Source organism: Lithobates pipiens, unplaced genomic scaffold, assembly GCF_037356315.1.
Source record: "Lithobates pipiens isolate NorthernLeopardFrog02 unplaced genomic scaffold, aLitPip1_a1.2 Scaffold_18, whole genome shotgun sequence".
Taxonomy (NCBI): Eukaryota; Metazoa; Chordata; class Amphibia; order Anura; family Ranidae; genus Lithobates; species Lithobates pipiens.
The window spans coordinates 571,971,418-571,996,513 of NW_027507758.1; the positions used below are offsets into that span (position 1 = coordinate 571,971,418).

The window sequence follows — 25,096 nt, forward strand, 5'->3', positions numbered from 1 at the left end:
TGATTATTTAAAGGTTGCAGCAATTTGAGCTCATAAATTCTAAAAACATAGTACAGTAGTTTACAATGCTGTAAAGGGACTTGTGACTTTCCTGACCTGTATACTTGTTCTATGAAAATAACTTTCGAAGTATTGAAGCCAGAGGATAAGTATCAAATCAAACAACTAGCATTTTGATTGGCAATGGCAACCAGTCCATCGCAGCAGTGCTGATCCAAAAAAAGAAGCATCAGGCTGAACTCATATATAGTGATGGAGAAGACGGGGTGTAGTGTAGGCAGATCTTGTATATAGTGACGGAGAAGACGGGGTGTAGTGTAGGCAGATCTCGTATATAGTGACGGAGAAGACGGGGTGTAGTGTAGGCAGATCTTGTATATAGTGATGGAGAAGACGGGGTGTAGTGTAGGCAGATCTCGTATATAGTGACGGAGAAGACGGGGTGTAGTGTAGGCAGATCTTGTATATAGTGATGGAGAAGACGGGGTGTAGTGTAGGCAGATCTCGTATATAGTGACGGAGAAGACTGGGTGTAGTGTAGGCAGATCTTGTATATAGTGACGGAGAAGACGGGGTGTAGTGTAGGCAGATCTCGTATATAGTGACGGAGAAGACGGGGTGTAGTGTAGGCAGATCTCGTATATAGTGACGGAGAAGACGGGGTGTAGTGTAGGCAGATCTCGTATATAGTGACGGAGAAGACGGGGTGTAGTGTAGGCAGATCTCGTATATAGTGACGGAGAAGACGGGGTGTAGTGTAGGCAGATCTCGTATATAGTGACGGAGAAGACGGGGTGTAGTGTAGGCAGATCTCGTATATAGTGAAGGAGAAGACGGGGTGTAGTGTAGGCAGATCTCGTATATATAGTGAAGGAGAAGACGGGGTGTAGTGTAGGCAGATCTCGTATAGTGATGGAGAAGATGGGGTGTAGTTTAGGTCGATCTCATATAGTGATGGAGAAGATGGGGTCTAGTGTAGGCAGATCTCGTATGATGATGGAGAAATTAGGGTGTAGTGAAGTAGAGGTGAACAGATGCTGTTTATTATCAGAGATGTCAAACCTTACCTTGTCCCATTCCAGTAAAGACTCCACATGCTTCTCCAGGAACTCCGCCATCCCTACACCCATCTTGTGACAGATATCAGCAATCACCTCCTGGTAGACCACAGCCAGGTTCCTGAACTCCAAGGAGATCTGACAGCGGGAAGAGAACACAGCAGCTTAGTGCCACCAGAAAATCAGGAACATTTCTCCATAATAAAAACTAGAGACACAGGGAAAGCAGAAAGGGACACCTGCGACTTTACGGCAGTATTATAGCAAAAGGTGATGGAGGAAGTTACGATCCAAGGTTAAAGTCTATGTCAGGGCATCTCTGAAACTAATACACATTTCCCCACTTTTTATCTTTTTTCTGCTTGCCCACACACTGCGTTTAGGGAAAGGTCTCTTGAGAGATGTAGTTCTGGGGACATGACTACGTAAAATATAAACTGAACTCCCAGCAGTTGTTTTTGCAAGAGCTCTCTCTACAAGCCTGGTGAAAGGGGAAAAAAAATAATCATCCTGGGACATGCACTAGAGTGGAAGGAGATGAGGGTAGAAATTTGGGTAATGCCAAAACACGCCAATGACAGTAGCTCGGTGGATGGTAAGGACACCACAATGGTGGCAGTGTAGTAGAAACACGCACACACACACACACACACCCCATCTGAATCACCCTTGCAACAGACCCTCCAGCAGTCAGCATCAGTAGACCTCTCCCTCAACAGTAGATTCTTCCCACCAACAATAGACCTATGCAAAAAATAGATCCCCTCTGGTGACATTAGATCCCTCAACAGCCAGCGTAAAACGACCCCCCAGCACATTGCCATTACATAAATTCAGTGCTGGAGGTACCGGAACTGCATAGATACATACATACATCTTTTCATGTGACAACACTGAAGAAATGACACTTTGCTACAATCAAAAGTAGTGAGTGTATAGCAGACCAATTTGATGTATTGTGCAGCGTATGGACTGACCACTGACAGGCTGACCCCCCCCCCACCCCTTCAACCTCTGCAGCAATGCTGGCAGCACTCATACATCCATTTCCCAAAGACTAGGGATGCACCGAATGGGTTTTTTGGTGCCGATACCGAAAATAAATTTTCCTTGATCCCGAAATTTAAAAAAATATATTTTTATACAGGAGATGGTCAGAGACTGTGGGCATGGTACAGGAGATCAATGCAGCCTCGCCAGTGCCCATCATATGCAGCCTCACTGTGCCCAGCAGCTTACCAGTGCATATAAAAACACACACACACACAATATATTATATATATATATTTATATTTATATTACACACATATATACACACACACACACACTATATTATATATATATATATATATATATATATATATATATATATTTATATTACACACACATATACACACACACACATAGTGCCTTGTGAAAGTATTCGGCCCCCTTGAACTTTTTAACCTTTTGCCACATTTCAGGCTTCAAAACAAAGATATAAAATGTTTATTTTTTGTGAAGAATCACCAACAAGTGGGACACAATTGTGAAGTGGAACGAAATCTATTGGATTTTTTAAACTTTTTTAACTAATAAAAAAAATGAAAAGTGGGGCGTGCAAAATAATTCGGCCCCCTTGCGTTAATACTTTGTAGAGCCACCTTTTGCTGCGATTACAGCTGCAAGTCGCTTGGGGTATGTCTCTATCAGTTTTGCACATCGAGAGACTGAAATTCTTGCCCATTCTTCCTTGCAAAACAGCTCGAGCTCAGTGAGGTTTGATGGAGAGCGTTTGTGAACAGCAGTTTTCAGCTCTTTCCACAGATTCTCGATTGGATTCAGGTCTGGACTTTGACTTGGCCATTCTAACACCTGGATACGTTTATTTGTGAACCATTCCTTTGTAGATTTTGCTGTATGTTTGGGATCATTGTTTTGTTGGAAGATAAATCTCCGTCCCAGTTTCAGGTCTTTTGCAGACGCCAACAGGTTTTCATCCAGAATGGTCCTGTATTTGGCTGCATCCATCTTCCCCTCAATTTTAACCATCTTCCCTGTCCCTGCTGAAGAAAAGCAGGCCCAAACCATGATGCTGCCACCACCATGTTTGACAGTGGGGATGGTGTGTTGAGGGTGATGAGCTGTGTTGCTTTTACGCCAAACATATCGTTTTGCATTGTGGGCAAAAAGTTTGATTTTGGTTTCATCTGACCAGAGCACCTTCTTCCACATGTTTGGTGTGTCTCCCAGGTGGCTTGTGGCAAACTTTAGACGAGACTTTTTATGAATAGCTTTGAGAAATGGCTTTCTTCTTGCCACTCTTCCATAAAGGCCAGATTTGTGCAGTGTACGACTGATTGTTGTCCTATGGACAGACTCTCCCACCTCAGCTGTAGTTCTCTGCAGTTCATCCAGAGTGATCATGGGCCTCTTGGCTGCATCTCTGATCAGTCTTCTCCTTGTCTGAGCTGAAAGTTTAGAGGGACGGCCAGGTCTTGGTAGATTTGCGGTGGTCTGATACTCCTTCCATTTCAAAATGATCGCTTGCACAGTGCTCCTTGGGATGTTTAAAGCTTGGGAAATCTTTTTGTATCCAAATCCGGCTTTAAACTTCTCCACAACAGTATTACGGACCTGCCTGGTGTGTTCCTTGGTCTTCATGATGCTCTCTGCGCTTTCAACAGAACCCTGAGACTATCACAGAGCAGGTGCATTTATACAGAGACTTGATTACACACAGGTGGATTCTATTTATCACCATCAGTCATTCAGGACAACATTGGATCATTCAGAGATCCTCGCTGAACTTCTGGAGTGAGTTTGCTGCACTGAAAGTAAAGGGGCCGAATAATTTTGCACGCACCACTTTTCAGTTTTTTTATTTGCTAAAAAAGTTTAAAATATCCAATAGATTTTGTTCCACTTCACAATTGTGTCCCACTTGTTGGTGATTCTTCACAAAAAAAAAAAAAATGTTATATCTTTATGTTTGAAGCCTGAAATGTGGCAAAAGGTTGAAAAGTTCAAGGGGGCCGAATACTTTCACAAGGCACTGTGTATAATATATATAAGTCTTTTTAAAAGTTGGCAGCTGCAGCTCCTGTACCTTAATCTCCATGCTGGGTACTGCACTCTAGGGAGAGGCACAGAGCACAACACACACTGCTAGACATCTCTACCTTGCTTTCACAGTAAACGGCGTGGCCGAGCTCCTGCACAGCCGATTTACACATCGGCTGAGGAGCCATATGCAGCCACCACTGAGGAGAGGGGGACTTTACACTAAGACCCCACGGGCTGCCTGCAGCATGGGTGAGGAGGGAGGGGAGGAGGAGAGAGTAAAGACGAAATGACACCCCCGTGATGGGCGGCACAGGAGCGGGGCCCAGCCCAGCAGGCCCCGCCCCATTTTCGGCGAAAATTATCTTTCGGCTTTCTGCCGAAACGGCCATTTTCGGCCGATATGTTTCGGCGGCCGAAATTTCGGTGCATCCCTACCAAAGTCAACCTCTGGATATGATGCTGAGCGCGTGCACTCAACTTCTTTGGTCGACCATGGCAAGGCCTGTTCTGAGTGGAACCTGTCTTGCTAAACCGCTGTATGGTCTTGGCCACCATCCTGCAGCTCAGTTTCAGGGTCTTGGCAATCTTCTTATAGCCTAGACCATCTTTATGTAGAGCAACAAATTCTTTTTTTGAGATCCTCAGAGAGTTCTTTGCCATGAGGTGCCATGTTGAACCTCCAGTGACCAGTATGAGAGAGTGAGAGCCATAACACCAAATTTAACACACCTGCTCCCCATTCACACCTGAGACCTTGTAACACTAATGAGTCAACATGACACCGGACATTTTCACTTAGGGTTGTACTCACTTTTGTTGCCAGCGGTTTAGACATTATAGAAGAGTTCCACCCAAAAATGGAACTTCCACTTTTCCGGTCCCCCTCCAGTATCACATTTGGAACCTTTCGGAGGGGAGAAAATACCTGTCTAATACAGGTATTTTGCTCCCACTTCCGGGCATAGATACCCGAGCCACCCACGCATATCCACACCACTTCAGGGCGCTTTCTCAGTCCCCCCCCCAGTCTTCTGGGAGACACACAGGTTCCCAGAAGACAACAGGCACCAGTGGGATAGCACAGCGCGAGTTGTGCATGCGCAGTAGGGAACCAGGAAGTAAAGCCGCAAGGCTTCACTTCCTGATTCTCTTACTGAAGAGAAGTACCCGACAGCCAAGGGATAGATCGGCTTTGGGTGCCGACATCACGGCGCCCTGGACAGGTAGGTGTCCAGTAGTATTTGTAGCTGCTGACTTAAAAAATATATATATATATATATATATATATATATATATATATATATATATATATATATATATATATATATATATATATTTATATAATGGCTGGGTATTGAGTTAGAGGGGACAGCAAATTCACACTGTTATACAAGCTGTACACTCACTACTTTACATTGTAGCAATGTGTCATCCCATGAAAAGGTATAATAAAATATTTACAAAAATGTGAGGGGTGTACTATTTTGAGGTACTGTAAACATATACAGTGCATCGCTTTTTCCACATTTTGTTATGTTACATCCTTATTCCAAAATGAATTAAATTCATTCTTTTCCTCAAAATTCTACAAACAATACTCCGTAATGACAATGTGAAAGAAGTTTGTTTGAAACCTTTTGCAAATTTATATAAAAAAAAAATAAAAAAAAAAAGGAAAAAATCCCCATGTACATAAGTATTCACAGCCTTTGCTCAATACTTTGGTTACAGCCTCAAGTCTTTTGGAGTGTGATGCTACAAGCTTGGCACGCCTATATTTTTTGTGGAAGTTTCTCCCATTCTTCTTTGCGGGACCTCTCAAGCTCCATCAGGTTGGATGGGGAGTGTCGGTGCACAGTCATTTTCAGATCTCTCCAGAGATATTCAAGTCTGGGCTCGGGCCACATTTCTCAAGGACATTCACACAGTTGTCCCATAGCCACTCCTTTGTTAACTTGGCTGTGTGCTTAGGGTCATTGTCCTGTTGGAAGATGAACCTTCATTCCAGTCTGGGGTCCAGGGCGCTCTGGAGCAGGTTTTCATCAAGGATACTTTCCGGATGCATTGTATATACATACACAAACACACACGTATAATTATTGAATACAGAACAATGACTCACTGTTGGGAAGTCCTCAAGCACCTGGCGATCCTTCTCTTTGCTGTCCACGAACCTCCAGTCAGACTCGTAGAGGAAGGTGTGGAAGTTGTGCAGCATGGGGATCTTGGTCTCCAGGCCTATGGTCATGTCATCCTCCACAGTGTCCAGAGCTCGTAGAACCAGATAGAAAATGCAGACTGCATGCCTGTGGAGAACAGAAAGCAGACACTCAATGTGTGCAACCAATGCAAATCATCACTAGAACAATGCATGCAGGCTAAGGGTCCATATCGGCATGCTTGTGTCAATGGCTTTAGTTGGAGGCTTCGGAGATCATTCAGAAGCCTTCAACTAAAAAGTCGTTTCTGTACTACTTTTGGCAACTTCTGGGTGCGACTTCAATAGACATCTGGGTAGAGGAGCATTGGAGAGAATCCAATCAGAAAAAGGCTATTTCGCAGAATGAAACCCAATGGATCCATAGGCTCGGCACTATGAGTCCTTTTGGCTTAAAACATAGAATTGGATCTGAATTGTTTGCTTTCTGTCCATCTGGTAGAATTTCTGGTACACTGGTATTTTTTTGATACATTTTCTGGATACATATATGTTTTATATTTATTTTCACATTTATTTTTATTTAGAATAATTTAATAATGAATAATGTAATAACCATGTTTTAAATACTATTATAATAATATGTACTATTTGTATTAAAGAACCTTTTGAATTGTTTATTTTTTATTTTTTCTGATGCGAGAGGAGGAACTTGGTCCTCGGATATAAAATGTGACCATTTGAAACTAAAAGTGATGTCCTTGACGACGCCCTGGAGGAGGGGGCGAAACGTGTTGACATACTTCCGGTTTTGTAAGCCGCTGACATAATTTCCACCCTCCGTGGAACGCACGTCGACCAGCGGTGCACCCGGATGTTTGCACTGAAGCCTGTCTATTCGGATATTCTGCAAGTTGCACCTAGATTGTGCAAATTCACATTATCTCAACAGTACTTCATTATCAGTCCATTTTTCTCCCATTTAATATGGATGACCCGCTCTGAATGTCCTCAAGAACAAATTGGTGGGGAGGCTTGTTGAAAATCTATCCGCCACATATCAAATCAATATTGATCACTGGGTTTATGACCCCAGACTGCAAAGCTGAGGGTCCTTGGTTTTTTGGTAAGTGGGGTCACAAGAGAGGAGTGTGGCACAGGGCACCATTTATATTTTTGGAGCACCCAACACTTTGAATATTGCTATATTCATCATTCATGCATATTTTCGATTGTTTATATCTCCGATATTGTAATAAATATTTTAGGACACTTCATGTATTTTGTTAAGAAATTGACCCAGAATCATTATAGTTCCCGAGCAAGAAGAAGACATTAATACTCCCTGCTGCCCCTCTCTCCCAGATCTCTGTATTAATGTATAAAAACCATTAGCAGAAGATCCTATAAAATGTGACACTTCCAGGAGTGTCAGATTCCTGGTCCCCTGCTGCACTCAGTGGTTTGATCTACCAGCCCCATCACTACTGTGTCCTGTAGGGTAAGAACCAACTTGCACAGCTGAGGGACCAATTAACACTTGAATTATGCTTGATCTTCAGCTGCCGGTTTATTTTCACCGCTGCAGATTTTTTTTTTTTTTTTTTTTTTTTAAACAAATATTCCCTCTGAGGATTTGGCAAGCTTCAACAATGGAAGCAGCTTTACCCGGCTTTGTTATGCAATGGGTGAAGAATGAAATGTATGGAAAAAGATCAGCTTACAGAGACTTAAATTCCACAGGTATACAGCCTATCCTCCTCTCTCCTATCAAAGTTGGAACCATACAGCTTAAAGCGGGAGTCCGCCGGGACTCCGCGTTTTTTTTTTTTTTAAAAGCCAGCAGCTACAAATACTGCAGCTGCTGACTTTTAAAATAGTGACACTTACCTGTCCAGCACGCCCGCGATGTCGGCACCCAAAGCCGATCTCTCGATCGTCTCTCGGGTGCTGCCGCCGCCATCTTGGGTATGGGAATCAGGAAGTGGAGCCTTTCGGCTTCATTTCCTGGTTCCCTACTGCGCATGCGCGAGTCGCACTGCGCAATAAGGATGGACCCGCTGCCTCTGGAATCTGTGTGTTTCCCAGCAGGCAGCGGGGGGGACTTTCGGAAAGGGGCGTAATCTACGCCCCTTTCCGCAGAGAGCTATCCCGGAAGTGGGTGCAGATACCTGTACTGTACAGGTACCTGCACCCCCCTCCCCCCTGAAAGGTGCCAATTGTGGCGCCGGAGGGGGGGGGAGGGTTCCGATGAGCGGAAGGTCCACTTTAGGGTGGACCTCCGCTTTAAGCCTTGATTCACATTTTAGCAATTTGGCATGCGATTTGACATTTCAAATAGCCACCAAATTGGCACACGATTTGACATGTCCAATCGCATCCCAAATTGGTGGCTATTTCCAGCAATGGCACAGTCCTAATCAGTGCGACGTCGCACCGATTCCCAAAAATTGTTTCTGTACTACTTTGGGGTTGTGATTTTAATAGACATCTGTGCAGAAACCCGCAGACGTCTCTGAAATCGTCGCCGCCCCCCCCAAGTCAGGACTGACATGCGGGAATGAAATTGTGCAAGTTCAGCTGAACTCGTAAAATTGAATTCCCGCTGTTAGTGTGAACCTAGGCTTAAGCACAACTAAAAGCAAACCCCGTCCCATTTTGCATATAAGTAAGGGAGGGTAATGTAATTTTTTGCCAACTAAATTCTAAATACTAACCCCAGCATACAAAGCCATTCACAATTCTGCCCCGAGGTACATCACCAATCGTCTCCAAATATCCCCCAAACCATCCTCTCCGCTTTTCTCAAGACCTCCTACTGTCAAGTCCTCTCATCTCCTCCTCCCATGCTCGTCTCCAGGATTTCTCCAGAGCCTCTCCCATCCTCTGGAACTCACTACTTCCACTGGTCCAGCTATCCCCTACTCTTGCTCCTGCTCTTTTAATCCTCTTGTATTTTATTATATTGAGGTGACTACAGGCAGAAGTGTCCATCCAGATTCCAGGGGCTGAAGAGGAAAGGACCGGGCGGCTGGCTGTTATGGGACTATGAAATGAGCACTGGTGAGAACTGTAGGGAGGCAGTAGCAGAAAGGTGACAGCCACCTGGACACCCCTATTTTGCATTGCCTTATAATCATATGTCCACTTAAAGTGGTTGTAAAGGTGGGTTTTTATTTTTTTATTTTTTTTAACTTAATGCATAAAACTATAAAAAAAAAAAAACACACCTGTGTACAGTTCACACCCTTAGCCCTCCCCCCAATACTTATCTGTGCCCCATCTCAGTCCAGTGCTTTGCATGAGTGCAGCAACGCTGCTCACTGGACTCAGAGGTAGCAGTGGGAGCCATTGGCTCGTGCTGCTGTCAAGCACAGTCAGTGAGGGAGCAGGGGGCGGGGCCGATCTGCACTGTCGATGGACACACACAGCACAGCTCAGGAGTGAGCCTGCATGAGAAGCCTCATAGAAAGTTGCATGCCATTAGGGGCACTCAGCAGGGGAAGGAGCCAGAAGCACCGATGGGGAGACCCCAGAAGGGGTTGGATGAGTGCTGCTCTGTGCAAACACGTTGCACAGAGCAGGTAAGTAGAACATGTTTATTTATTTATTTATTTTTAAATGTACCTTTACAATACATGTAACACTTAATGACAACTGCACTATGAATGGGCGCCCTTTTGTGTTTTGTATTCATATATTTCTGGGATGTGGTGCTGTTGGTTTTCCCCACTATCCAAAGTTTTTGTTTACATAAAAGAAACCAGTTTTTCTCTTAAATTTAGGGTTAAAATAGGTTTTCCAAATACTAATACGGGATCAAGAATGTCCATAATCAGATTAAAAAAAAAAAAAAAAAAAAAAAAAAAAAGGGAGAGAACACTGGCACGTTACCAGCCAAGAACTTTTCCACTGCATAAAATCCACAGGACTGCGCCCAATCTCACATTTCTCCCCTTTTTGCTTACAAAAGTGTAATGCAAGTCAGGGGAAAAAAGGAGAAAGTCTACTAAAGTATATGTGTGCAATTTTTTAATCCCCCCCAGACTGTGGCCACACCCCAGGAGATGCTCAGACACTGCGGCTATACTGCAGGGGTTGTTGGAGACTGGGGAGAAACTAACTACCAGAAGTGAGTCTAAAGAAATTGTTCCTTCCCTTGGAAAGTAAACACCTTACTAAAGAAAATAGCCTGGGGCCACACTATAAGTGCCAGTGAACTGTGGGTTGGGCAGCAGGAGCTATACTGTTGCACATGGCACCACCCCAGCCTCCCAGTGTGCCAGCAAGTTGGGGGGGGGGGGGGGTGGGGAATAAGCAATTTTTAGTGGGCAATTTGTCAGGGCAATGGCTGGTGTTAGTGCTTCAATCATCCCAGTACCATGGTTGGTATGGTGTCGGGGTGATTGAAATGAAATAGTTCAACTCACCATAATGCAGAATCAGTGAGAGCCCTAAGCGTGTAATTTGCCACCATCACCAGATGCAGCTTGTCACTTGCCACACCGCCTGCCACCAGATGCAGCGTGTCACCTCGCCTGCTACCAGATGCAGCTTGTCACTTGCCATGTCGTCCGCCACATCGCCTGCCACCAGATGCAGCTTGTCACTTGCCATGTCGTCCGCCACCAGATGTCACATCACCTGCCACTAGATGTGGATTGTCACCTGCCAGTGGCTACTCAGTGAACGGGTGGCAGCACTGGTCCAGTGGCAGGCCTCTGTGCAGTGGTCTGTTCCACAAGTGAGGGCAGGAGAGTGGTGATGTGGGATAGGCGGTGAGAGATGATGTCACCTCTCTGATCCCGCATCTCCAACATTATAGAGGCCCGCTCTGTGAGGGCGGAAGAGCGGTGATGTGGGGCAGGTGGAGAGAGATGATGTCATCTCTGCATGTCCACCCAATTCACTCATCCACCCATCCGCCTGCCCACCTGGCTCTCCCATGCTGCTCGCCCCCGACCACACCCACGGCCCGGTAGTGGGCCACGGTCTTGTGGTTGAGGACCCCTGCTTTACTGCACTGCTGAGCATTGTACGGTACAGCCGAAATGTGCTCTTTACTGCACTGCTGAGCAGCCACAGCACTTCCAAGAATTTTCCACCTGATTTTTTGATCAAAGGATGTCAGGCCAGTACCACCCACTGATCGAATATTGACCAATTCATTAGGAGCTGGCTAAAAACAGTCCGTCTCCTGACATGCGAATTGGATGTGGAGAAAAAAAGCATCCAATTTGCAATAGTGTGAAGCGAGCCTCAGCCATGTGACTGCCTTCATTCCGCTGTGCACCCCATCTAAGGAGATTTATACAGGGATCAGGTGATCATATCTAATGACTGGAGGAAAACAGTTAGGCGTCTTTCACACGGACTGTCCGTTCAGGTCTGCATATCAGTTTTTTAGGCGGACCTGAACGGACGCTCCATAGAGGTCTATGGAGCGTCAGATGTGAGCGGTGACATGTCCGCTGACATCCAACCCGCTCCAATTCGAAAAAGTGTGACGGAGGAAAAAAACTACTTTTCCATCCATCTGTGGATCGGATCGGGTGACCACGGACTCTGCGGTCCGTCCTCATCTGATCCCCCATAGGGGAGAGCGGCGCTCTGACAGGTCCACAGTGTGCAGAGATGGACCTGTCATCTGCCTGCTCAGTGGGGATCGACGGAGCGTTCACCCGCTGAGCAGAGCGGGCTCCGTCCACAGACACGTCCATGTGAAGGAGCCCTAACTCAGCCTCTAACTTCAGCTTCAATTAAACTTTGACAATAAGCCCCGTTCACACCGGTGTGACTCATCATTCAATTTGACAGTTCCAAAAGCGCATGACAAGTCACACCCTATCGTTGGCAATAGAACCATTCAAATCGGTGCGACTCTGACTTTGCAGTGCCACATCAATTTGATAAAAAGGTTCCTGCACTATTTTTTGCAATTTCAGGTGCGTATTGCATAGACATCTGTGCATGAAGTGGCACAGATGTCAGCCAAGTAGCGACTGAAATCAAGTGAAGTCGCACGATGTCAAAGTAGCATCAACGTGAACCAGGGCTTAAATCTGGAAGCCGATTGGTTTGTATGCACAGCTGCACCAAAATCCCCCCCCCCCCCCCATGTCACTGTCAGCCTGCACCCCATCCAAGGGTCAGGATATCACACATCCAATGACCGGAGGATCACAACGACTCTGATCCCAATGTCACCATCGGCGTGCAGAGAGTAAACATGCGGCGTGCTATGGGAGGAGCCGCACACAAATCATCAGCCCAGCACAGGCGAGATATGATGTAAAATGACACACCAAAATATCACCCCTCCCCAGATATGTCACTTTACTACACACCAACTGCTACTGATCATTGTGTGCACAGGGGTTGGAAAAGAACAAAAATACAATTGTGGTTAGTGACTCAGAGACATCCTCATCATTGCAACATTGACAGCCAAATACCGTAATCATCTCTTACTACTGTGTATATAATACAGAAGGTTTAACCCTTTAACACCTGCCAAACATTGAAATATCACTTCTGGGCAGGCAGATTTTTGTATCTACAGCAGGGAACTGTAAAATCAATGACCTGATTGTGCGTTCTGGCAGGGGGGTCTCCAAGTCTGGGTGATCACAGATGACGGTCATCTACTCCATCCTTAGAGTTAACCTTTTTCAGTTAACCTTTCATGCCTAAGCCTATTTCTGACATTTGTATGTGTTTATTTTTATTATATACATACACACACACTTATTTTATTTATTTATTTATTTTTTCCTTTTTTTTTTTTATATATTTTTTTTAGACCCTAGAGAAGAAAATGGCAATTGTCGCAATATTTTTTGTCACACGGTATTTGCGCAGCAATCGTTCAAATAAAATTTCTTGCGGAAAAAATAAATAAATATATTATATATATATATATATATATATATATATATATATATATATATATATATATATATATATATATATATATATATATATATATATATATCAGTAAAGTTAGCCCAATTTTTTTGTATAATGTGAAAGATGATGTTACGCCGAGTAAATAGATACCAAACATGTTATGCTTTGAAATTGCGCACACTCGTGGAATGGCGACAAACTACAGTACCTAACAATCTCCATAGGCAACGCTTTAAAAAAAAAAAAAAAAAAAAAAAAAAAAAAAAAAAAAAAAGGTTAGAGTTACAGAGAAGATCTTTTGCTAAAATTGTTGCTGTCACTCTAATGATCGCGGCGATACCTCAAATGTGTGATTTGAACACCATTTACATTTGCAGGTGCAACTTGCGTATGCATTTTCTTTGCTGCACGAGTATACGGAATCGGGGGTGCTTTAAAAAAAAAAATCCCTTATTTTTACAGGGTCCCTTTAAAAAAAAAAAAAAAAAAAATTCTGATCACTTAAGAAGAAATGTAAACATCCCTTGTGACAGTAATAGGAGGTGACAGGTTCTCTTTATGGAGGGATCGGGGGTCTAAAAGGCCCTAAATCCCTCCTTTGCACTTAAAAGTATTCAGATCACCAAAATTAACGATCCTGAATACTTTAATTATTTATTTATTTATTTTTTAATCTGCGCCATTGGCAGCCGAGTAAACCAGAAGTCTCGGAAGTCACGTCGCTTCTGGGATTATACATCGGACACCCGTAAAGAGCCAGACCCGCCTAGACGGCAGACGCGCCAGCTGGTGGCAGGGGTCTCCCAGTGGGATAGGAGTCCCGGGAAGAGAGGCGGGAGGGGGGTAGGGGACGTTTCGCTCAGGAATTATCCCGGTATAACCCCTTCAAGCCATGAATGAAAATTTGCGTAGGGTCAGCATGAAGGGGTTACCACACAGCAAGGAAAATACTTGATGATAGAGGTCCCATGCACACTGAGCACACATTATACAATTTTCTTGTACAATCTATATACTGCAAGAACCTGCCTGATTGGCTACAGAGTGAAAGTGTTGTTTAGGTGTGACCTCCAGTTATGTGGTATTTGGAAGAGATGCATAGAAATTTTGGTAGGCAAAAATAGTGCGTTTCATGCGACTGAAAAAATGCATCAAAAACAAACGCGGGTGAGTTATTAATGCGCTCTCGCTATGTTTTCAATGCATTTCAGTGAGGGAGGTAAGGTTTTTTTTTTTTTTTTTTTTTTTTTTTTTAATTGACCAAAAAATGCAGCAAGCAGGATTTTTACCCCACAACAGAAGAGCAACGGACCAGTGTGGAGACATACATAGAGAAGGGATGCATTCTTATTCAGCTTTTCTTGTGCTAAAAGGTGCCAATAATGGGCAACAATGAACTCATATCAATTAAAGAGTTGAATATAATCCAAAAAAATAAATAAATAAATATAATATAATATAATATAATATAATATAATATATAATTTTTTTTTTTTATATATATAACTTGGTTATATAGCATGAGGCTGTATATTCTGCAATATTTACATTTTTTTTGGTAAACTCATTTAATTAATCCAAGCTCTGCAGGCTGAGATACCATGCGCTGCATTGATGCATTCACACATTTTATACAGCAAGCATGAGATAAAACAAAGTTCAGGAATATTCCTTCATCCCATTGTTTTGCAAATCTATGTACACTACAAACTGTATGATTGAATCCCTTCTGATATTGCTGTTTTAATAACCTGACAGCTTATTATTCTTAATAGGAAACCTTCATTTTGTACACAAATATTAAAGATTCCAACTACCAGCAAGAATAAGTCCTTACTTTTAAAGAGCACCTGTCATTTCAGATCCATCATGGCAGCGCCCGTTAGCAGGCATCCACTCACCTGCTGCCACCACGTCCCTCACCTTGTTGTGTCACTGCCACATCACCAGCCGTCCCATTAAAGTGAATGGGATTGTCGGTGAGTCAATAGCGGGTCAGAGGAGGAGCCACGGGGGGACAGAGAAGACAGTTGCTCTTTAAAAACTATGATTTAAATTGAGTTGCTTTAAACCAAGTCTTTTTACTAATGATTTAAATCAAATCCACCCTGGTTATAACCACCACTTACCTAAAATAAGGAAAAAGTTTTGCTTTTAGTTGTAATGTAAGCTATATGGTTCCAACTTCAATAGGAGAGAGGGGGCGGGGCTGTGTACCTCTAAAGTATGGAATTCAAGTCTCTGTAAGCTGATCTTTTCCCCTTCAACTCCATTTCACCAGTTCTGGTGACAACCAAAGATTCCTTCACTTTTTGGAGAGATCTCCTCTTACTTCCTGTTTTGGTTTTGGGACAGGAAGTCGAATTGGAATATCCCCAATGGAGACACTAATTCTGGTGACAACCAAAGATTCCACCACTTTAATGCAATTGCCTCCCATGTCCTATTGTGGCTTTGGGACAGGAAGTGAAGGGAAATCTCCCCAATGGGGACACCAATTCTGGTGACAACCAGGCATTCCCTCACCTTGAAGGGATTTCTTCTTCCCTCATGTTGTGGCTATGGCACAGGAAATGAAAGGGGAACATCCCTAAGGGGGACACCAATTCTGGTGACAAGCAGGGATTTCCTCTGACGTCCTTTTCTAGCTATAGGACAGGAAGTGAAGGGAAATCTCCCCAATAGACAAGCAAGGGGTTCCCTCACTTTGGAGGGATTTCCTTCCACATGAGACACCAATTCTGGTGACAAGCAGGGATTTCCTCTGACGTCCTTTTCTAGCTATAGGACAGGAAGTGAAGGGAAATCTCCCCAATAGACAAGCAAGGGGTTCCCTCACTTTGGAGGGATTTCCTTCCACATGAGACACCAATTCTGGTGACAAGCAGGGATTTCCTCTCACATCCTGTTGTGGCTTTGAGACAGGAAGTGAAGGGAAATCTCCCTGCTGGAGACATTAGTTCAGGTGACAACCTGGGGGTTTCATATGACTAGGGAAACCAATTCTGGTGACAAGCAGAAAATTCCTCACTCTGGAGGGACTTCCACTCACATCCTGTTTAAGCTATGGGAAGGGAAGTCTCCCAAATGGAGACACTAATTTTGGTGACGACCAAAGATCCCGTCACTTTGGAGAGATTTCCTCTCACATCCTGGTGTCGCTATGGGACAGGAAGTGAGAGGAAATCTCCCTAATGGGGACACTAGTTCAGATGACAAGCAAGGATTTCCTATGGCATGAGACACTAAACCTGGTGACAAGCAGGGATTTCCTCACTTTGGAGGGATCTTAACACCCTGTTGTCGTTATTGGACAGGAAGTGAAGAGAAATCTCTCCAATGGGGACACTAGTTCAGGCAAGCAAGGGGTTCCCTTACTTTGGAGGGATTTCCTTCGACTTGAGACACCAATTCTGGTGACAAGCAGGGATTTCCTCTCACATCCTGTTGTGGCTTTGAAACGGGAAGTGAAGGGAAATCTCCCCGATGGGGAAACTAGTTCAGGTTAGAATCTGGGGGTTTCCTATGACTTGAGACACTAATTCTGGTGACAAGCAGGGATTTCCTCACTCTGGAGGGACTTCCTCTCACATCCTGTTATCGCTATGGGACAGGAAGTGAAGGGAAATCTCCCCAATGGGGACACTAGTACCTATGACTTGAGACACTAATTCTGGTGACAAGCAGGGATTTCCTCACTTTGGAGGGATTTCCTCTCGCTTTTCTAGCTATGGGACAGGAAGTAAAGGCAAATCTCCCCAATGGGGACACTAGTTCAGATGACAAGCACGGGGTCCCCCCACGGAGGGATTTCCTTCGACCTGAGACACTAATTCTGGTGACAAGCAGGGGCTTCCGTTCATATCCTGCTGTGGCTTCGAGACAGGAAGTGAAGGGAAATCTCCCTAAAGGGGGCACTAGTTCAGGTGACAACCTGGGGATTTCCTATGACCTGAGACACTAATTCTGGTGCCAAGCAGGGATTTCCTCACTCTGGAGGGACTTCCTCTCCTATCCTGTTTAAGCTATGGGAAGGGAAGTCTCCCAAATAGAGACACTAATTTTAGTGACGACCAAAGATCCCGTCACTTTGGAGAGATTTCCTCTCACATCCTGGTGTCGCTATGGGACAGGAAGTGAAGAGAAATCTACCTAATGGGGGTCACTAGCTCAGATGACAAGCAAGGATTTCCTATAACTTGAGACACATTCTGGTGACAAGCAGGGATTTCCTCACACATCCTTTTCCAGCTATGGGACAGGAAGTGAAGGGAAATCTCCCGAATGGGGACACTAGATCAGACGACAAGCACGGGGTTCCCTCACTTTGGAGGGATTTCCTTCGACCTGAGACACCAATTCCGGGGACAAGCAGGGCATTTCCTCACTCTGGAGGGATTTCCTCTCACATCCTGTTGTGGCTTTGAGACAGGAAGTGAAGGGAAATCTCCCCGATGGGATAACTATAGCAAAACAATAAAATAAATAAAGATAAATAAACTGACAGGGGGGTCATATTACTTTATCCAGCCTTTGGTCCTAGTAACACTAGACGGTTCCAGCTTTGATGGGAGGGGGAGGGGTGTGTGCCTCCTAAATGTTCCTCTGGATAAAAACAAGCATTTAACCCCTTCCAGTGCAGGGTTGCCCCACCCACCTGGGTGTTTTTTTTCGCACTTTCCAATACGGAGGGTGTCCCAGGACAAACGGGTGGAGGGGGTTCTAGTGGCACTCACCGGAGCTCCCCGTCCAGGGCCTGGATGACGGCTGCGAAGCTGCGGCTGGTCTCGTTCAGGTACTTGTAGCAGGTCTTCAGACTGGGGCTCATGTTGTCCTGTTGGGGCAAAGAGACGGCATGAAACCTGCAGAGGGGGGCATTGTGGGGGGCAAAGCATTTGTGGACGGTGCGGCCTTCCCTCAGCCCCCTCTCCTGCAGCCTGCTGACAGTCAGTAGAGACCTCTGCCCCCCGGGCTTCTGAGCCGGGGACAGGCACAGCGTCCTCTTGAACAGAGAGGCGGCCACCTTGCAGTTGACGCTGGCCATGGGCCAACCGTGGTGGAGGACGGTCTCCTCCGGAGACAGAGTCAGGAGTGGCGCCCCCCGACAGGGGAAGGTGAGTGTGCATGAGAAGAGGGGGGGGGGCTTCACAACACACCCACAGGGCCCCACCCCCTTCACAATGTTTTCATGTTCTGTGGGCGGAGTCACACATCTCCCCATATTAACCCTTTTCTTACACACACACACACCACACACAACAGCTGCTTTGTTCTATGCAGGAGTCTTCAAACTTGTTCAGGAACTACAATTCCCATCATGCCGAGTCATGTCAGAGAATGTCAGAGTTTTGCAATGCCTCATGGGATGTGTAGTTCCACAACAGCTGTAGAGCCGTGGTTTGAAGAGTCCTTGTTCTACAGACACCAGTAGAAGTTTGTTTTGAGCGTTCCTACAGAAAGTCTGAAAACCTGCTTGACAGCTTGACAGATCTGTGGCGAGGAATGTTGCCGCCTCTGAAAAGCGACCCATGCCTGGATCGCTTTTCAGAGGCGCTAGGTTGCCACCTGATTTAACCCATTCAAAGCCACAACATGTGCTTTGCATGCAATTGCTGGTTAGCCCCATAGACATGCATTAGCTGCGTTTGGTGGAGGCAACGCTCGCCGAAAGTGACATGCGTTGTTTACAACCATAAAAAGCAGTACGTCACCGTTCGGGGGGGGGGGGGGGGGCGTTAAAACTGCCGCCCAAAAAACAAAATCGCTGCAAAATCTGGCAAACAAAATTGCAGGATGCATGTTGCCGAAAGAGAAATCGCGCAAACAAAATCGGCAGTCACCCAAAAGACAAAATCGCAGTAAAATCGCACAAATAAAAATAACGGGACGCCTGTCGCCCAAAAGACAAATCGCCACAAAAGCACGCAAACAAAATCGCAGGATGCATGTCGCCAAAAGAAAAATCGCGCAAACAAAAAAGCCTGTCACCAAAAAGACAAATTGCGGTAAAATCGCGCAAACAAAAATCGCAGGACGCCTGTCGCCCAAAAGACCAATCGCTGCAAAATCACGCAAACAAAATGGCGGGGGTCGCCTGTCACCCAAAAGACAAATTGAGGCAAAATTGCGCAAACAAAATGGCGGGGGTCACCTGTCGCCCAAAAGACAAATCACCACAAAATCGCGCAAATATCACCTGTCACCCAAAAGACAAATTGCGGTAAAATCGCGCAAATAAAAATCCCAGGAATGCCTGTCGCCCAAAAGACAAATCGCCGCAAAATCATGCAAACAAAATCGCAGGATGCATTTTGCCAAAAGACAAATCTGCGCAAAAGTGCGCAAACAAAATAGCGGGACGCCTGTCGCCAAAAGAAAAAATCGCGCAAACAAAATAGCCTGTCAACCAAAAGACGAATCGCAGTAAAATCCCGCAAACAAAAATGGCGGGACGCCTGTCGCCCAAAAGACAAATCACGGCATAAGGCTACATTTCCGCTATTGCAACCCTCAAGTTGTGCGATTTAGCGTGTGACTTTGATGCGACTTTGAGTGCAGCTTTGATCCTACTTTAGTCTCTGGATGAAAGTTGCATCAAAGTAGAGCAGGAACCTTTTTCAAAATCGCTGCAACTTTAAGTTGCATAGTTTGAAACGGGTGCCATTGAAATCGATGGGCTGTGACTTGTCATGCGACTTTCTGTCCAAAGTCGCATTACAGTTGCACTAGTGGAAACGGAGGCAATTGCGCAAACAAAAATCGCAGGGCGCCCAAAAGACAAATCGGCTCAAAATCGTGCAACCCAAATCGCAGGACGCCTGTCACCCAAAGGACAAATGGCGGCAAAGTTGCGTAAGGCAACTTCTCCACTAGTGTGATGCGCCATGCAACTTCGGACTGCAAAGTCGCATGACAAGTCAATCCCCATGATTTCCAATGCGTACCGTTCAGATCTGTGCAACTTCAAGTCTCAGCGACTTCAAAGTAGTTCCTGCACTACTTTGGTCTGACTTTGATGCGACTCGAGGTCCATAGATCTCAAGAATACACAGGCATTGCTTCAAGTTGCATCAAAATCGCAGGACTTTCAGGTCACAATCGTGGAAACCCAGGCTAAACAAAATCGCCCAAAAGAACAATTTCTGTTGGGTGTGGCACGCGTCCTGCAATTTTATTTATGCGATTTTGCCGCAATTTGCTGGACAACAATCCTGGCAAAACTGCGCCGTGTTTGGAGTGCCATTGAAAATAAGAGCGTCCTGCGTCTACGCATTTCAAAGAAGACCCTGAAAATTGGTGATTGATTGCCGTCCCGTGGTTTTGGATTCTGCGTCCGATTTGCGGCTCCAGTTTTTGCATTCAGCGTTTGGTGATCCTGTGTGAAATCGCGCTGCGATTTTGTGTCGCACATAAAAGGGGGCACCACTCTTCACTGATCAAATGTGACAGATCCGCTCAAACACCTCTCTGAGAATTCTGCTTTAGGGCAGAGCCCATCAAAGAGCTACTTGGCGGCATCTGTCACCTGTAGGGCAGCCCATGGGAGTCCGTGATTGGATGGTGAGGAGTCACCACCCTGGAACCAGCATTGCCCATAACAAGGTTAAATGTGTCACCCCTCCCCCACTACTTCCATATAACCTTCCCAGCTCTGCCTGCTACATAGTGCCCAGCGACCAATCACCAGAGCTCAATGCTGACATCAGGGGAGGGGCTTAGCTGGGGGCATTGACACCAACATGGCAGGTATACAGGATATCACAGGACAGATCAGAGGAGGATATCCTGTATACCTGTCATGTATATATCACAGGACAGATCAGAGGGAGATATATATACATGACAGATATACAGGATAGCAAAGGGCAGATCAGAGGGGGATATATACATGACAGATATACAGGATAGCACAGAGCGGATCAGAGGGGGATATATACATGACAGATATACAGGATAGCAAAGGGCAGATCAGAGGGGGATATATACATGACAGGTATACAGGATAGCACAGAGCGGATCAGAGGGGGATATATACATGACAGGTATACAGGATAGCACAGAGCGGATCAGAGGGGGATATATACATGGCGGGTATACAGGATAGCACAGAGCGGATCAGAGGGGGATATATACATGGCGGGTATACAAGATAGCACAGAGCGGATCAGAGGGGGATATATACATGGCGGGTATACAGGATAGCACAGGACAGACCAGAGGGGGATATATACATGACATGTTTACAGGATAGCGCAGAGCAGAGAGGGGAATACATGACAGGTATACAGGATAGCACAGAACAGATCAGAGGGGGATATCCTGTATATATCACAGGACAGATCAGAGGAGGATATATACAGGATATTACAGGACAGATCAGAGGAGGATATATACAGGATATTACAGGACAGATCAGATCAGAGGGGGATAAATACATGACAGGTATACAGGATAGCACAGGACAGATCAGAGGGGGATATATATACACACATGACAGGTATACAGGATAGCACAAAGCAGATCAGGAGGGGGGGGGATACATGACAGGTATACAGGATAGCATAGAGCAGATCAGAGGGGAATATATCCATGGTAGGTATACAGTATAGCACAGGACAGATCAGAAGGGGGATATCCTGTATACCTGCCATGTATATATCACAGAGAAGACCAGAGGGGGATATACATGACAGGTATACAGGATAGCACAGGACAGATCAGAGGGGGATATATACATGACATGTTTACAGGATAGCACAGAGCAGAGAGGGGAATACATAACAGGTATACAGTATAGCGCAGAGCAGAGAGGGGAATACGTGACAGGTATACAGGATAGCACAGAGCAGAGGGAGATATACATGACAGGTATACAGGATAGCACAGAGCAAATCAGAGGGGGATATCCTATATACCTGTCATGTATATATCACAGGACAGATCAGAGGGGGATGTATACAGGATAGCACAGGACAGATCAGAGGGGGAGATTATATATATATATATATATATATATATATATATATATATATATATATATATATACACACACATACATATACATATACACATATACATACACATATACACACACGACAGGTATACAGGATAGCACAAAGCAGATCGGGGGGGGGGGGGGGGGAGATACATGGCAGGTATACAGGATAGCACAAAGCAGATCGGGGGGGGGGGGGGATACATGACAGGTATACAGGATAGCACAGAGCAGATCAGAGGGGGATATATCCATGGTAGGTATACAGCATAGCACGGGACAGATCAGAGGGGGATATCCTGCATACCTGTCATGTATATATCACAGGACAGACCAGAGGGGGATGTACATGACAAGTATACAGGATAGCACAGGACAGATCAGAGGGGGATATATACACATGACATGTTTACAGGATAGCGCAGAGCAAAGAGGGGAATACATGACAGGATAGCGCAGATCAGAGGGAGATATACATGACAGGTATACAGGATAGCACAGAGCAAATCAGAGGAGGATATCCTATATACCTGTCATGTATATATCACAGGACAGATCAGAGGGGGATGTATACAGGATATCACAGGACAGATCAGAGGGGGATATATATATATATATATAACATATTACACACACACACACACACACACACACACACACACACATGACAGGTATACAGGTTGGCACAAAGCAGATCGGGGGGGATACATGACAGGTATAGAGGATAGCACAGAGCAGATCAGAGGGGGATATATCCATGGTAGGTATACAGCATAACATGGGACAGATCAGAGGGGGATATCCTGTATACCTGCCATGTATATATCACAGGACAGACCAGAGGGGGGTGTACATGACAGGTATACAGGATAGCACAGGACAGATCAGAGGGGGATATATACACATGACATGTTTACATGATAGCGCAGAGCAGATCAGATGGGGATATACACATGACGGGTATATAGGATAGCACAGGACAGATCAGAGGAGGCTATATACATGACAGGTATACAGGATAGCACAGAGCAGATCAGAGGGGGGTATATCCATGGTAGGTATACAGCATAGCACAGAGCAGATCAGAGGGGGGTATATCCATGGTAGGTATACAGCATAGCACAGAGCAGATCAGAGGGGGGTAAATATATGGTAGGTATACAGCATAGCACAGAGCAGATCAGAGGGGGGTATATCCATGGTAGGTATACAGCATAGCACAGAGCAGATCAGAGGGGGGTAAATATATAGTAGGTATACAGCATAGCACAGAGCAGATCAGAGGGGGGTATATCCATGGTAGGTATACAGCATAGCACAGAGCAGATCAGAGGGGTGTATATCCATGGTAGGTATACAGCATAGCACAGAGCAGATCAGAGGGGGGTAAATATATAGTAGGTATACAGCATAGCACAGAGCAGATCAGAGGGGGGTATATCCATGGTAGGTATACAGCATAGCACAGAGCAGATCAGAGGGGGGTATATCCATGGTAGGTATACAGCATAGCACAGAGCAGATCAGAGGGGTGTATATCCATGGTAGGTATACAGCATAGCACAGAGCAGATCAGAGGGGTGTATATCCATGGTAGGTATACAGCATAGCACAGAGCAGATCAGAGGGGTGTATATCCATGGTAGGTATACAGCATAGCACAGAGCAGATCAGAGGGGGGTATATCCATGGTAGGTATACAGCATAGCACAGAGCAGATCAGAGGGGGGTATATCCATGGTAGGTATACAGCATAGCACAGGTCAGATCAGAGGGGGATATCCTGTATACCTGTCATGTATATATCACAGGACAGATCACAGGTATACAGGATAGCACAGAGCAGATCAGAGGGGGATATATACATGACATATTTACAGGAAAGAACAGAGCAGATCAGATGGGGATATACACATGACGGGTATATAGGATAGCACAGAACAGATCAGAGGAGGCTATATACATGACAGGTATACAGGATAGCACAGAGCAGATCAGAGGGGGATATATGATATATACAGCGTTCACTTACCTGCTCCATCTTGGTCATCACCACCTGGCAGCCCCCCATTTTGAACCTGATGAGGTTGTAGATCTCCTCCGGATGGCTGAGTGACCTCAAGAAATCCATGGCCAAAGATAGATGCGCTCTGCTCGGTCACAGCATCCACACACGTCCCGCTATAGTCGCTAGCTGCCGGTCTCTAGCCCCGCCCCATCTGTCAGTTCTGGCCAATGGCTTTTCAGCTCCATAGTGGACTGACGGCTGCCATAGGACAGACGCCCGTCGGACCAGCAGCTTCCAACCAATGAGCGGTGATCTGTTGCTGGGGTGACGCCTCGCGCTAAGCAGGGATTGGCGCAGAGAAAACGATGACGCCGGTAGTGAAATGAGATGGGCCGTGCCGAAGGCTTTTACCATGGGAACAGGCTCAGGGGGCGTTCCCTGTTATGTTATGGGACGTAGAGGGAATGATGGGCCCTGTAGTCCCACGTGTTCGTGTACGGCAAGTGTTCTTGCATAGCAACTAGGATCCCCCATACAAAGCTGGTTAATGTTGTTGCTATGGGAAACAGCTTAGTGACGACAAATGAACACCAGCGAGTACGTGATTATCCTATGGGAATAAGGACTGGTCATTGTTCCTTCTGGAAATGCTGGTTGCCTGGCTGTCATCCACAACTGGAACTATTATACAAATCAAGGAAATGAGAGGCTCTGGTTTGCAAACTCAGTGACGGTGTGACATGTCTGAACACCTGAGGATCAACATGACAGCCAGGCAATTGGTATTTCCAGGAAAAACAATGGTTGTCTCTGGAGCAGTTTCCCTTGAAGGGACCTTCACCTGGAATTCACAAATAAAGGACAAGCCTTTGTTGTAGAAAAACATCATGAACGTTCCCTTTAGGCGCTTCATTCTTTACTTT

General features: G+C 45.3%; 1 protein-coding gene across 2 annotated transcripts in view; it reads right to left on the reverse strand.

The window, feature by feature from the left end:
* The window catches only part of LOC143989033 (squalene synthase-like), a 34,184-nt gene extending 9,819 nt beyond the window's left edge, over positions 1 to 24,365 (reverse strand). Inside the window, exons 1-4 of one of the 2 annotated variants that reach the window (XM_077489034.1) lie at positions 24,198 to 24,365; positions 17,907 to 18,004; positions 6,226 to 6,409; positions 1,068 to 1,196 (exon numbers count right to left, since the gene is read on the reverse strand). In XM_077489034.1, coding sequence (XP_077345160.1) covers positions 1,068 to 1,196; positions 6,226 to 6,409; positions 17,907 to 18,004; positions 24,198 to 24,296 — 510 coding nt within the window. In that variant the 5' untranslated portion in view covers positions 24,297 to 24,365. Of the gene's footprint in view, positions 1 to 1,067; positions 1,197 to 6,225; positions 6,410 to 17,906; positions 18,299 to 24,197 lie in introns of those variants that run through there. The other variant, XM_077489033.1, reaches the window with a different exon arrangement.
* Positions 24,366 to 25,096: the final 731 nt, after the last annotated feature.